Source organism: Pantherophis guttatus, chromosome 16, assembly GCF_059756535.1.
Source record: "Pantherophis guttatus breed Tessera chromosome 16, ASM5975653v1, whole genome shotgun sequence".
In the NCBI taxonomy this organism is placed as follows: Eukaryota; Metazoa; Chordata; class Lepidosauria; order Squamata; family Colubridae; genus Pantherophis; species Pantherophis guttatus.
In genome coordinates, this window is record NC_142078.1 from 6,035,987 (window position 1) to 6,050,702 (window position 14,716).

Consider the following 14,716-nt stretch of genomic DNA (forward strand, 5'->3'; position numbering starts at 1 on the left):
CGATTTTCAAAATTCTGGTTAGCGATGGATTCAGCTGTTCAGGAGAAAACAGGTTGGCCAAGGTGGTGAGCAGCCTGAATTCCTTTCTGGTTTGAGTGGGGGCTGATATTTCCCCCCCCCTTTTTTTTTTACCCGTCAGGGTTCGTCATGCGCCTTCACGGAACGGATTCTGCGCAACTACAATTTAAAGACCGGTTTTTACAGGTAAATGTCCTTGTGGGCTGCTTGGGATTTAGATTAGCTTCTGTGCCAGCTGGAAAATTAACTAGAAATTCAGTGTTTTGGGACTATCTTTGCTTTCTTTGGCCACAGTCATTCTTCTGTTTGCAGCAGCTTCTCCTCCTCCTCCTCCTCCTCCTCCTCCTCCTCCTCCTCCTCCCTCCTCCTCCTCCTCCTCCTCCTCCTCCTCCTCCTCTTCCTCTTCCTCCTCCTTCTCCTTCTCCTCCTCCTTCTTCCTCCTTCCTCCTCCTCCTCCCCCTCCCCCTCCTCTTCTTCTTCTTCTCCTTCCTCCTCCTCCTCCCCCTCCTCCTCGTCCTCCTCTTCTTCTCCTTCTCCTCCTCCTCCTCCTTCTTCCTCCTCCTCCTCCTTCCCCCTTTTTCCTTTCTCCTCCTTCTCCTTCTCCTCCTCCTCCCCCTCCTCTTCTTCTTCTTCTCCTTCTCCTCCTCCTCCTCCTTCCTCCTCCTCCTTCCCCCTTTTTCCTTCCTCTTCCTCCTCCTCCTCCTTCTCCTCCTCCTCCTCCTCTTCCTCTTCCTCCTCCTTCTCCTTCTCCTTCTCCTCCTCCTTCTTCCTCCTTCCTCCTCCTCCTCCCCCTCCCCCTCCCCCTCCTCTTCTTCTTCTTCTCCTTCCTCCTCCTCCTCCCCCTCCTCCTCGTCCTCCTCTTCTTCTCCTTCTCCTCCTCCTCCTCCTTCTTCCTCCTCCTCCTCCTTCCCCCTTTTTCCTTTCTCCTCCTCCTTCTCCTCCTCCTCCCCCTCCTCTTCTTCTTCTTCTCCTTCTCCTCCTCCTCCTTCCTCCTCCTCCTTCCCCCTTTTTCCTTCCTCTTCCTCCTCCTCCTCCTCCTCCTCCTCCTCCTTCTTCCTTCTCCACCTCGCCCTTTATCCTTCCTCCTCCTCCTCCCCCCTCCTCCTCCTCTTCTTCTTCTTCTCCTCCTCCTCCTCCTCCTTCCTCCTCCACCTCCTCCTTCCCCTTTCTCCTTCTTCTTCTTCCTCCTCCTCCTCTTTCTTCCTCCTCCACCTCCCCCTTTCTCCTTCCTCCTCCTCCTCCTCCTTCTCCTTCGCCTCCTCCTCCTTCTCCTCTCATTATTGTTTCACTTGTTCATTCAGTTTTTAAAACCTCCCAATTATCCAACTGATGCAAACATAAAAAGCATTTTTGATAGTATTACATCGGAAAAGGAAGCACCATTTTGCACAGTTTGTCACAGTTACGTCTCTGGAAAGTTTTTTTTCGGTTTCCTGGCATTCTTGATTTTTTTTCCAGCTGGTCAACAGGGTGCCTGACTAAGCAGGCCTTTGGTATCAGCTGGCACAATCTCTCTCCAAAAAAAAGAAATAAAATGCAAGCACAGGACTACAGTACTTAAAAAGCTCTGCCTCTTTTTGAAATCAAAGTTCAAACCGCCTTCATTGTACCTTGAATTGTTATTAACCCCCATTCGATCTCCGGGAAAGGTAAACAGAATTCAGTGTATCGTAAAATCTTGATTTCAAAACTGGGTGGGCAGTGATTGGTGGAGTTTTCCTGACTTCGTTACATTGAACAAATATCTTCACCGGTCTAGGATTTCTGTTTTCGATCCTGGCCTGATGATGGTCATTCAAAAGTTGATCTAAGTAATCCTGGTTCTCTGTTTTCTTTCCCCCAAGTTCACCCCATCTGGTTCAAGTCCGCGAGAGAATTCGGATTAATGGTCAGCCCATCAGCCAAGAGCTTTTTAGCAAATATTTCTGGCAGGTGTATAACCGGTTGGAGGAGACCAAGGTACGTTTGGTGTCGCCTGGTGAGAAGTCCTACCTAAGAAACGAACGGGCAGAGGTGGTCGGTATGAGATGGTGGGATAAATAGATAGATAGAATTCTTTATTGGCCAAGTGTGAGTGGACACACAAGGAATTTGTCTTGGTGCATATGCTCTCAGTGTACACAAAAGAAAAGATGCATTCATCAAGAATAGAATAGAATAGAATAGAATAGAATAGAATAGAATAGAATAGAATAGAATAGAATAGAATAGAATAGAATAGAATAGAATTCTTTTATTGGCCAAGTGTGATTGGACACACAAGGAATTTGTCTTGGTGCATATGCTCTCAGTGTACATAAAAGAAAAGATGCATTCGTCAAGAATAGAGTAGAATTAGAATAGAATAGAATAGAATAGAATAGAATAGAATAGAATAGAATAGAATAGAATAGAATAGAATAGAATTCTTTTATTGGCCAAGTGTGATTGGACACACAAGGAATTTGTCTTGGTGCATATGCTCTCAGTGTACATAAAAGAAAAGATGCATTCGTCAAGAATAGAATTAGAATAGAATAGGATAGGATAGGATAGAATCGAATCGAATCGAATCGAATCGAATATAATATAATAGAATAGAATAGAATAGAATAGAATAGAATAGAATAGAATAGAATAGAATAGAATAGAATTCTTTTATTGGCCAAGTGTGATTGGACACACAAGGAATTTGTCTTGGTGCATATGCTCTCAGTGTACATAAAAGAAAAGATGCATTCGTCAAGAATAGAATTAGAATAGAATAGAATAGAATAGAATAGAATAGAATAGAATAGAATAGAATAGAATAGAATAGAATAGAATAGAATTCTTTTATTGGCCAAGTGTGATTGGACACACAAGGAATTTGTCTTGGTGCATATGCTCTCAGTGTACATAAAAGAAAAGATGCATTCGTCAAAAATAGAATAGGATTAGAATAGAATAGAATAGAATAGAATAGAATAGAATAGAATAGAATAGAATAGAATAGAATAGAATAGAATAGAATTCTTTATTGGCCAAGTGTGATTGGACACACAAGGAATTTGTCTTGGTGCACACGCTCTCGGAGTACATAAAAGAAAAGATACATTCGTCAAGAATCATTAGGTACAACACTTAATGATAGTCATAGGGAAACAGTCAATATAAATCTTAAGGATACCAGCAACAAGGTTACAGTCATAAGTGGGAGGAGATGGGTGATAGGAACAATGAGAAGACTAATAGTAATGCAAATTTAGTAACTAGGATTGGGACGAAGAAAGATTCCAGAAGATAGGCTTAAGATACAGAAGGATCTTGAACATTGGGCGCTATCTAAGAAAACGAAATTCAAGGCTGAAAAAAAGGAAGGTTCTACATTTAGGCAAGAAAAACAAAATGCACAGGGACAGCACAGGTGGTACCTTGCTCAATAGTAGTAACTGTGAGAGGGATCTTGGAGTCCTAGTGGACAACCATTTAAATGTGAGCCAGCCGTGTGCAGCAGCTGCCAAAAAAGCCAACACAGTTCTAGGCTGCATCAACAGAGGGATAGAATCAAGATCAGGTGAAGGATTAATACCACTTTATAAGGCCTTGGGAAGGCCACACTTGGAATCCGGCATCCAGTTTTGGTCGCCACGATATAAAAAAAGATGTGGAGACTCTAGAAAGAGTGCAGAGAAGAGCAACCAAGAGGATTAGGGGACTGGAGGCTAAAACATATGAAAAACGGTTGCAGGAACTGGGTGTGTCTAGTTGAATGAAAAGAAGGACCAGGGGAGACATGATAGCAGTCTTCCAATATCTCAGGGGCTGCCCCAAAGAAGAGGGAGTCAAGCTATTCTCCAAAGCCCCTGAAGGCAAGACAAGAAGCAACGGGTGGAAACTAATCAAGGAGAGAAGCAACTTAGAACTAAGGAGGAATTTCCTGACAGTGAGAACAATTAACAAGTGGAACAACTGGCCACCAGAAGTTGTGAATGCTCCAACACTGGAAGTTTTTAAGAAGAGGTTGGACAGCCAATTGTCTGAAACGATGTAGGGTCTCCTGCTTGAGCAAGGGGTTGGACTAGAAGACCTCCAAAGTCCCTTCCAACTATGTTCTTCTCTTCTCTTCTCTTCTCTTCTCTTCTCTTCTCTTCTCTTCTCTTCTCTTCTCTTCCCTTCCCTTCCCTTCCCTTCCCTTCCCTTCCCTTCCCTTCCCTTCCCTTCCCTTCTCTTCTCTTCTCGATAAAACATATGAAGAACAGTTGCAGGAACTGAGTATGTCTAGTTTAATGAAAAGAAGGACCAGGGGAGACATGATAGCAGTCTTCCAATATCTCAGGGGCTGCCCCAAAGAAGAGGGAGTCAAGCTGTTCTCCAAAGCACCTGAGGGCAGGACAAGAAGCAACGGGTGGAAACTAATCAAGGAGAGAAGCAACTTAGAACTAAGGAGAAATTTCCTGACAGTGAGAACAATTATTCAATGGAACAACTTGCCTCCAGAAGTTGTGAATGCTCCAACACTGGAAGTTTTTAAGAAGATGTTGGATAACCATTTGTCTGAAGTGGTGCAGGGTTTCCTGCCTAAGCAGGGGATTGGACTAGAAGACCTCCAAGATCCCTTCCAACTCTGTTAATTCTATTCTATTCTAAATGGAAGGGAGAAGCAAAATGGAGAAAGGGTGCGCCCTCCAATATTTCCAATATTTTCCTGAGCTTTCTGGCTTGGTGGATAAAAAGAATTATCACCATCTTCATGTCCAGATCTAGCTTAGAAATTAGAAGACGCTCAATTATTTGCAAGTCTTTGAGATAGGCACATTCCAGAAATCAAAAGAGGTTCATTTAGACTGACCCTAGATTTTGATAGCGATCAACGGAATGTGGGTTTGAGACCTTAATAGTCCATTGCTCCAGTTCAGATCCTCCTAACCCCCTTTGTGATCTTCTCAGGACTCCCATCATGCTTCCATGCCTGCCTATTTTCGGTTCCTTACAATCATGGCTTTCCACGTCTTCCTGCAGGAGAAGGTATGTTGAGCTTCAAAAGTACCTTTTATAAAATTGGGAAAGATATATGTGTTTGGGTAAGATAGGTGAGGTTCTGGTGATTGTCCAGATATTGATGATCTGGAGAGTCCAAGATCTGGAGATTCGCAAGGAATCTATGCTGGGCACACTCAACCCCAAATTGAGTTGAACCCAAAATTGATGCTTCCATGTGGTTCTCTTGATAGAGGAGCAGTTTGGACAATTAGAAGGTCTGAAGATAGAGAAGTCAACTCTATAAAATCTCACTTGCGGCTCGGTCTGAACTGACCCTGGTTGGGTTTAAATAAATTAACTCATTCTTGAAGACCAAAATATGACTGTGTGTAATTCCCATATCCTCAGCCAGCCAGGCAACCCATCCATAGATGATTGCTAGGTGTCTACAACCTGGAGGACCCAAAACCCTCTTGGGCAAAATGAGACCTTGAGATATTTTGTATCTTCTTCCCAGGTTGACTTGGCGGTTATAGAAGTTGGCATCGGGGGCGCCTACGATTGTACAAACATTGTCAGGTATGGAGGTTGAACTTATGGGTGCTTCATTGCTAGCCCTGAAAGAGGTTTAGAAACAGTTTGGTCTTTGATGGATATCTATTCTTCTCTTGATGGCTTTCTAGGACCATGTCAGGAATCTCACTTTCTCCCTTCAGAGAGTGAAAGTATTAGTACGTGGTGTATTAGTACGTGGGGTATTATTAGTGCGCAGTGGCTCAGTGGCTAAGATGCTGAGCTTGTCGATCGAAAGGCCGGCAGTTCAGCGGTTCGAATCCCTAGTGCCGCGTAACGGGGGTGAGCTCCCGTGACTTGTCCCAGTTTCTGCCAACCTAGCAATTCGAAAGCAGGTAAAAATGCAAGTAGAAAAATAGGGACCACCTTTGTTGGGAAGGTAACAGCGTTCCGTGCGCCTTTGGTGTTGAGTCATGCCGGCCACATGACCACGGAGACGTCTTCGGACAGCGCTGGCTCTTTGGCTTTGAAATGGAGATGAGCACCGCCCCCTAGAGTCAGGAACGACTAGCACATATGTGCGAGGGGAACCTTTACCTTATAAAGCCTTAGTAAGATCCACACCTGGAATACTCCATCCAGTTTTGGTCACCACATTACAAAAAAAAGATGTTGAGACTCTAATCAAGGAGACAAGCAACCTGGAATTGAGGAGAAACTTCCTAACAGTGAGGGCCATTAACCAGTGGAACAGCTTGCCACCAGAAATTGTGGGCACTTCATCACTGGAGATTTTTAAGAAGAGATTTTTAAGAAGAGATCAGCCATTTGTCTGAAATGGTAGAGGGTTTCCTGCTTGAGCAGGGGGGTTGACTAGAAGACCTCCAAGGTCCCTTCCAGCTCTCTTCTGATTGATTGATTGATTGATTGATTGAGTCTTCTTCATCTCCTTTTCTTTGTCTTCCTTGTAGGAAGCCAATAGTATGTGGGGTCTCCTCTTTGGGCATTGACCACACCAGCATCTTGGGAGATACCATCGAGAAGATAGCTTGGCAGAAAGGCGGCATCTTCAAGGTAGATCTTTGGAGGGATCTTCTCTCTCCACCTTCATGGGATTAAGATGGGCGTGAGCAGCTTGACGAGAAGCCTTGGAGACCTCTTTGGCTCTCTGATCACGCTAGAAAGAAAATCCTTCTAAATTTTTTAGTTTTGACCCTGGCTTAATTTTCTTCAAAAGATCCAGAAGCTTTCTCTGCATTATTTGTGTGTTTTGCCAATTATTTTTGGCCTCCTGAAGCATTTTTCTAAATGTCCTGATCTGCCTTTCAGCCTGGTGTGCCAGCATTCACTGTGCCACAGCCGGAGAGACCGTTAGAAGTCCTGAAACAGAGGGCTGAAGAATGCCAGGTAAGGTTACCTCGGATCCACCGATGTTCTTCTAGCTTTTCCTGGAAGTCCGAGCACTGCGGTAGCTGTTGGTGGTGGAAGCCACAATGGACAACTTAACACACAAACCTAGAAAGTCCAGAGCTGGTGAATCTACTTTCCTAGGACTTGGATCTTCCACGTAGATCAACTTTGACCACCTGAAGACTTGTGGATTTCCAATTCCCAGAATATCCCAACTTAGATCAACTTTGACCACCTGAAGACTTGTGGATTTCCAATTCCCAGAATATCCCAACCAGCACGGCACATTCTGGGAGCTGAAGTCCACAAGTCTTGGCCAAAGTTGGAGACCCCTGACGTAAATGACAATTAAGACAAGCTATTGAAGACACATGTGCGACACAGTGGCTCAAAGGCTAAGACGCTGAGCTTGTCGATTGAAAGGTCGGCAGTTCGGCGGTTCGAATCCCTAGTGCCGCGTAATGGGGTGAGCTCCCGTGACTTGTCCCAGCTTCGGCCAACCTAGCAGTTCGAAAGCAGGTAAAAAATGCCAGTAGAAAAATAGGGACCACCTTTGGTGGGAAGGGAACAGCGTTCCGTGCGCCTTTGGCGTTGAGTCATGCCAGCGACATGACCACGGAGACGTCTTCGGACAGTGCTGGCTCTTTGGCTTTGAAACAGAGATGAGCACCGCCCCCTAGAGTCAGGAACGACTAGCACATATGTGCGAGGGGAACCTTTACCTTAATGAAGACACACACACAAATAATTCCCTTCTGCAAAAGATAAGAAGCAACGGATGGAAACTAACCAAGGAGAGAAGCAACCTAGAACTAAGGAGAAATTTCCCTAACAGGGAGAGCAATTCCCCAGTGGAACAACTTGCCTCCAGAAGTTATGGGTGCTCCAATACTGCAGGCTTTTAAGAAGAGACTGGACAGCCATTGTCTGAAATGATGTATGGTCTCCTGTTTGAACTAGAAGACCTCCAAGGCCCCTCCCAACTCTGTCACACTGCCATGGTGCTGCGGTGATTAGAATGCAGTCTATTGCAGGCCAATTCTGCTGACTGCCAGGAGTTCGATCCTGACAGTCTCAAGGTTGAGCCAGAAGGGACCTTTGGAGGTCTTCTAGTCCAGTCCCCTGTTTTCAGGCTGCTTCTATGGAGCAAAATCATTCTTGGGGGGGTCTCCTTTCTCTTCCGCAGTGCCCGCTTTTTCTCTGCCCTGACCTGGATGACTTCGAAGACGACGACAAGCTCCTTCAGCTAGGTTTAGCCGGTGACCATCAACGTTCCAACGCTGCTTTAGCCCTCCAGCTGTCCCACATGTGGCTGGGCCGTTGTGGGTATCTAGGTAACGAAAGACACACGCGTGCACGCACACACCGCTTGCTCGCTTGTTCTTGGCAACCCTTCCTGATCATCATCCTGGTTTCTCGAAGTTGAGCTTCGAAGTTGGGGAGAGAAGGTTGATTCCCCATGGAAAGAAAGTGCCCGTAGCATCTTGACAGAGTCAGGAACAAAAGGGGGAGGTTCCCTGATTTATTTAGATTTATAGTTCCCTTTTTCAGATACCGGCGAGCTGAAGGACTCGTGGCGAACTTCTGAAGCTCCATCGAAGAGGGTTCCAAGCTTGGCTCCTGCTTTTAAGCCGGACCAGCCCATGGTACAAGGTATGGGGCTTCCTTCTCATGAGCTATCTTCTCCTGCTTCTTATCTACCTTACGTTTCTTTTGTCTCTCTCCTCCTCCTCCTCCTCGTCTGTCTTCTCTTTCTGGTTATATATTTCCTCTTCCTCCTCCTCCTCCTCCTTATCTACCTTATTATCTGTCTTCTCCTTATCTATCTTCTCTTTCTTATTATCTGTCTTCTCCTTATCTATCTTCTCTTTCTTGTTATATATTTCCTCTTCCTTTTCCTCCTCCATTTTCTCCTTATCTATCTTCTCTTTCTTATTATCTGTCTTCTCCTTATCTATCGTCTCCTTCTTGTTATATATTTCCTCTTCCTTTTCCTCCTCCATTTTCTCCTTATTTACCTTATCTTTCTTATTATCTGTCTTCTCCTTATCTATCTTCTCTTTCTTGTTATATATTTCCTCTTCCTTTTCCTCCTCCATCATCTTCTCCTTATCTACCTTATCTTTCTTATTATCTGTCTTCTCCTTATCTATCTTCTCTTTCTTGTTATATATTTCCTCTTCCTTTTCCTCCTCCATCTTCTCCTTATCTACCTTATCTTTCTTATTATCTGTCTTCTCCTTATCTATCTTCTCTTTCTTGTTATATATTTCCTCTTCCTTTTCCTCCTCCATCATCTTCTCCTTATCTACCTTATCTTTCTTATTATCTGTCTTCTCCTTATCTATCTTCTCTTTCTTGTTATATATTTCCTCTTCCTTTTCCTCCTCCATCTTCTCCTTATCTACCTTATCTTTCTTATTATCTGTCTTCTCCTTATCTATCTTCTCCTTCTTGTTATATATTTCCTCTTCCTTTTCCTCCTCCATCTTCTTCTTCTTATCTACCTTATCTTTCTTATTATCTGTCTTCTCCTTATCTATCTTCTCTTTCTTGTTATATATTTCCTCTTCCTTTTCCTCCTCCATCTTCTTCTTCTTATCTACTTTATCTTCCTTATTATCTGTCTTCTCCTTATCTATCTTCTCTTTCTTGTTATATATTTCCTCTTCCTTTTCCTCCTCCATCTTCTCCTTATCTACCTTATCTTTCTTATTATCTGTCTTCTCCTTATCTATCTTCTCCTTCTTGTTATATATTTCCTCTTCCTTTTCCTCCTCCATCTTCTTCTTCTTATCTACCTTATCTTTCTTATTATCTGTCTTCTCCTTATCTATCTTCTCTTTCTTGTTATATATTTCCTCTTCCTTTTCCTCCTCCATTTTCTCCTTATCTATCTTCTCTTTCTTATTATCTGTCTTCTCCTTATCTATCGTCTCCTTCTTGTTATATATTTCCTCTTCCTTTTCCTCCTCCATTTTCTCCTTATTTACCTTATCTTTCTTATTATCTGTCTTCTCCTTATCTATCTTCTCTTTCTTGTTATATATTTCCTCTTCCTTTTCCTCCTCCATCATCTTCTCCTTATCTACCTTATCTTTCTTATTATCTGTCTTCTCCTTATCTATCTTCTCTTTCTTGTTATATATTTCCTCTTCCTTTTCCTCCTCCATCTTCTCCTTATCTACCTTATCTTTCTTATTATCTGTCTTCTCCTTATCTATCTTCTCCTTCTTGTTATATATTTCCTCTTCCTTTTCCTCCTCCATCTTCTTCTTCTTATCTACCTTATCTTTCTTATTATCTGTCTTCTCCTTATCTATCTTCTCTTTCTTGTTATATATTTCCTCTTCCTTTTCCTCCTCCATCTTCTTCTTCTTATCTACTTTATCTTCCTTATTATCTGTCTTCTCCTTATCTATCTTCTCTTTCTTGTTATATATTTCCTCTTCCTTTTCCTCCTCCATCTTCTCCTTCTTATCTACCTTATCTTTCTTATTATCTGTCTTCTCCTTATCTATCTTCTCCTTCTTGTTATATATTTCCTCTTCCTTTTCCTCCTCCATCTTCTCCTTCTTATCTACCTTATCTTTCTTATTATCTGTCTTCTCCTTATCTATCTTCTCTTTCTTGTTATATATTTCCTCTTCCTTTTCCTCCTCCATCTTCTTCTTCTTATCTACTTTATCTTCCTTATTATCTGTCTTCTCCTTATCTATCTTCTCTTTCTTGTTATATATTTCCTCTTCCTTTTCCTCCTCCATCTTCTCCTTCTTATCTACCTTATCTTTCTTATTATCTGTCTTCTCCTTATCTATCTTCTCCTTCTTGTTATATATTTCCTCTTCCTTTTCCTCCTCCATCTTCTCCTTCTTATCTACCTTATCTTGTTATATATTTCCTCGTCCTCTTCCTCCTTAATCTATCTCCTCCTTATCTACCTTATGCTTCTTATTATCTGCCTCTTCTTCCTTCTCCTCCTCATCTCTTTCTTGTTATATATTTCCTCCTCCTCCTTAATCTATCTCCCTCCTCATCTACCTTATGTTTCTTATCATTTGTCTCCTCCTCCTCCTCCTCCTCCTTTTTTTTTCAAAAAACCTTTCTTAAAATTTAAAATATTCAGATACAAATACATCTGTAATGAAAATACGTCCATGTTAGTTGTACAATTCAACGTGGTTCTAACAGGACAGAAATCTTTATTCATATATTCTCAGATATTCCTTCTTGATCAAATGTATGTAAACACAATTTATGTCTCATTTTGATTTATATATTTCCTAGTTTTATTTTCTATCCATTCATACCAGTGTTCCCAAGTTGAGTAATATTCCGAGTCTTCCTTATTATTTAATTCTATAATAAGTTTATCCATTTCTGCACATTCAAAACTTTTCCGGATTATTACACAATCTGTCGGTGTAGTGGACATTTTCCAGGCTTGTGCGAGTACAATTCTCACTGCTGTAGTAATATGAATGATCAAATATCTTCCTCCTCCTTCTTATCTACCTTACGTTTCTTATCATTTGTCCCCTCCTCTTCCTCCTCCTCCTCCTGCTCATCTCTTTCTTGTTATATATTTCCTCCTCCTCTTCCTCCTCCTTATCAATCTTCTCCTAATCTACCTGGTGTTTCTTATCATTTGTCTCCTTCTCCTCCTCCTCCTCCTCCTCCTTATCTACCTTCTGCTTATTATCTGTCTCTTCCTCCTCCTCCTCATCTCTTTCTTGTTATATATTCCCTCCTCCTCCTCCTCATCTATCTTCTCCTTATCTACCTTGTGTTTCTTATCATTTGTCTCCTCCTCTTCCTCCTCCTTATCTACCTTCTGCTTCTTATTATCTGTCTCTTCCTCCTCCTCCTCCTCCTCCTCCTCCTCCTCCTCCTCCTCCTCCTCCTCCTCCTCCTCCTCCTTATCTATCTTCTGCTTCTTATTATCTATCTCTTCCTCCTCCTCCTCCTCATCTCTTTCTTGTTATATATTCCCTCCTCCTCCTCCTCATCTATCTTCTCCTTATCTACCTTGTGTTTCTTATCATTTGTCTCCTCCTCTTCCTCCTCCTTATCTACCTTCTGCTTCTTATTATCTGTCTCTTCCTCCTCCTCCTCCTCCTCCTCCTCCTTATCTATCTTCTGCTTCTTATTATCTATCTCTTCCTCCTCCTCCTCCTCATCTCTTTCTTGTTATATATTCCCTCCTCCTCCTCCTCATCTATCTTCTCCTTATCTACCTTGTGTTTCTTATCATTTGTCTCCTCCTCTTCCTCCTCCTTATCTACCTTCTGCTTCTTATTATCTGTCTCTTCCTCCTCCTTCTCCTCCTCCTCCTTATCTACCTTCTGCTTATTATCTGTCTCTTCCTCCTCCTCATCATCTCTTTCTTGTTATATATTTCCTCCTCCTCCTCCTTATCTATCTTCTCCTTATCTACCTTGTGTTTCTTATCATTTGTCTCCTCCTCTTCCTCCTCCTTATCTACCTTCTGCTTCTTATTATCTGTCTCTTCCTCCTCCTCCTCCTCCTCCTCCTCCTTCTCCTCCTCCTCCTCTCTTCTCCTTATCTACCTGGTGTTTCTTATCATTTGTCGTTGTCTCCTCCTCCTCTTCCTCCTCCTCCTCCTCCTCCTTATCTATCTTCTGCTTCTTATTATCTGTCTCTTCCTCCTCCTCCGTCTCCTCCTCCTCCTCCTCTTCCTCCTCCTTCTCATCTATCTTCTCCTTATCTACCTGGTGTTTCTTATCATTTGTCTCCTCCTCTTCCTCCTCCTTATCTATCTTCTGCTTCTTATTATCTGTCTCTTCCTCCTCCTCCTCCTCCTTCTCATCTATCTTCTCCTTATCTACCTGGTGTTTCTTATCATTTGTCTCCTCCTCTTCCTCCTCCTTATCTACCTTCTGCTTCTTATTATCTGTCTCTTCCTCCTCCTCCTCCTCCTCCTCCTCCTCCTCCTCCTCCTCCTCCTCCTCCTTATCTATCTTCTGCTTCTTATTATCTATCTCTTCCTCCTCCTCCTCCTCATCTCTTTCTTGTTATATATATATATATATCCTCCTCTTCCTCATCTATCTTCTCCTTATCTACCTTGTGTTTCTTATCATTTGTCGTTGTCTCTTCCTCCTCTTCCTCCTCCTCACTATTATCTACCTCCTCCTCTTCCTCTCCCCATCCCTCCATCCCTCCTTCCTCCCCAATGCTGCCTCCTGACCTATTCCTCCTGACCTATTTCCTGCCCCTCCCTCCCTCCTTCCCCGTCCTTGACTTTCAGCAATTTCCTCAAGTCAGCCCAGGCAGAAGGACCATTTCCTGGTTGAAACAAAGCAACAGTGTTGAGTCTTCTTTTGGCTCGGTCCCACCAAGGACATCCGTTGATGGGATGCGGAGCCACATGGGGAGTAGGAACGGAAAGATTCAATTATGCTGCTTAAAAGTCACGGGGGAGAGACGTGACAGTTTGGCCTCCCCAAAACTTTTAATAAAGAGGTTTTTGAATAGTTTGTTCAAAGCTGTATCATCACGGGTTTGAGTGAGCTTAAAGTATGGATAGGATTGGATAGGCTAGGATAGGATAGGGAATAGAATAGAATAGAACAGAATAAGAAAAGGAATAGAATAAGAAAGGTAGAATAGAATAGAACAGAATAGAATAGAACAGAATAAGAAAAGGAATAGAATAAGAAAAGGAATAGAATAAGAAAAGTAGAATAAAATAGAATAGGAAAAGGAATAGACTAAGAAAAGAAATAGACTAAGAAAAGGAATAGACTAAGAAAAATAGAATAGAATAGAATAGAATAGGAAAAGGAGTAGACTAAGAAAAGAAATAGAATAAAAGAAAAAGAATAAAAGAAATAGACTAAGAAAAGGAATAGAATAAGAAAAGTAGAATAGAATAGGAAAAGGAATAGACTAAGAAAAGAAATAGACTAAGAAAAGGAATAGAATAAGAAAAATAGAATAGACTAAGAAAAGGAATAGAATAAGAAAAGAAATAGAAGAATAGAATAGAATAGAATAGAATAGAATAGAATAGAATAGAATAGAATAGAATAGAATAAGAAAAGGAATAGACTAAGAAAAGGAGTAGACTAAGAAGAATAGAATAGAATAGAATAGGAAAAGGAGTAGACTAAGAAAAGAAATAGACTAAGAAAAGGAATAGACTAAGAAAAATAGAATAGAATAGAATAGAATAGGAAAAGGAGTAGACTAAGAAAAGAAATAGAATAAAAGAAAAAGAATAAAAGAAATAGACTAAGAAAAGGAATAGAATAAGAAAAGTAGAATAGAATAGAATAGAATAGAATAGAATAGAATAGAATAGAATAGGAAAAGGAATAGACTAAGAAAAGAAATAGACTAAGAAAAGAAATAGAAGAATAGAATAGAATAGAATAGAATAGGAAAAGAAATAGAATAAGAAAAGAAATAGAAGAATAGAATAGAATAGAATAGAATAGGAAAAGGAATAGACTAAGAAAAGAAATAGAATAAGAAAAGAAATAGAAGAATAGAATAGAATAGAATAGAATAAGAAAAGGAATAGACTAAGAAAAGGAGTAGACTAAGAAGAATAGAATAGAATAGAAAAGGAAAAGGAGTAGACTAAGAAAAGAAATAGAATAAAAGAAATAGAATAAGAAAAGGAATAGAATAAGAAAAATAGAATAGAAATAGGATAGATTAGAATAAGAAAAGAAACAGAAAAGAAATGGGAATAGAAATAGAATAGAGCTGGAAGGGGCCTTGGAGGTCTTGTAGTCCATCCCTCTGCTTAAGCATTTCAGATAAGTGATTGTCTAGTCCAGGGTGGGGGTCAAACTTGCGTCGT

At 41.4% G+C, this 14,716-nt stretch overlaps 1 protein-coding gene across 3 annotated transcripts in view; it reads left to right on the top strand.

The window, feature by feature from the left end:
- FPGS (folylpolyglutamate synthase) overlaps positions 1 to 14,716 on the top strand; it is a 43,478-nt gene that overhangs the window by 20,998 nt on the left and 7,764 nt on the right. For all 3 annotated transcript variants that reach the window (XM_060687025.2, XM_060687034.2, XM_060687019.2), the window contains exons 4-11: positions 140 to 204; positions 1,863 to 1,977; positions 4,927 to 5,004; positions 5,477 to 5,538; positions 6,444 to 6,546; positions 6,802 to 6,879; positions 8,069 to 8,216; positions 8,434 to 8,535. In XM_060687025.2, coding sequence (XP_060543008.2) covers positions 140 to 204; positions 1,863 to 1,977; positions 4,927 to 5,004; positions 5,477 to 5,538; positions 6,444 to 6,546; positions 6,802 to 6,879; positions 8,069 to 8,216; positions 8,434 to 8,535 — 751 coding nt within the window. The remainder of the gene's footprint in view (positions 1 to 139; positions 205 to 1,862; positions 1,978 to 4,926; positions 5,005 to 5,476; positions 5,539 to 6,443; positions 6,547 to 6,801; positions 6,880 to 8,068; positions 8,217 to 8,433; positions 8,536 to 14,716) is intronic.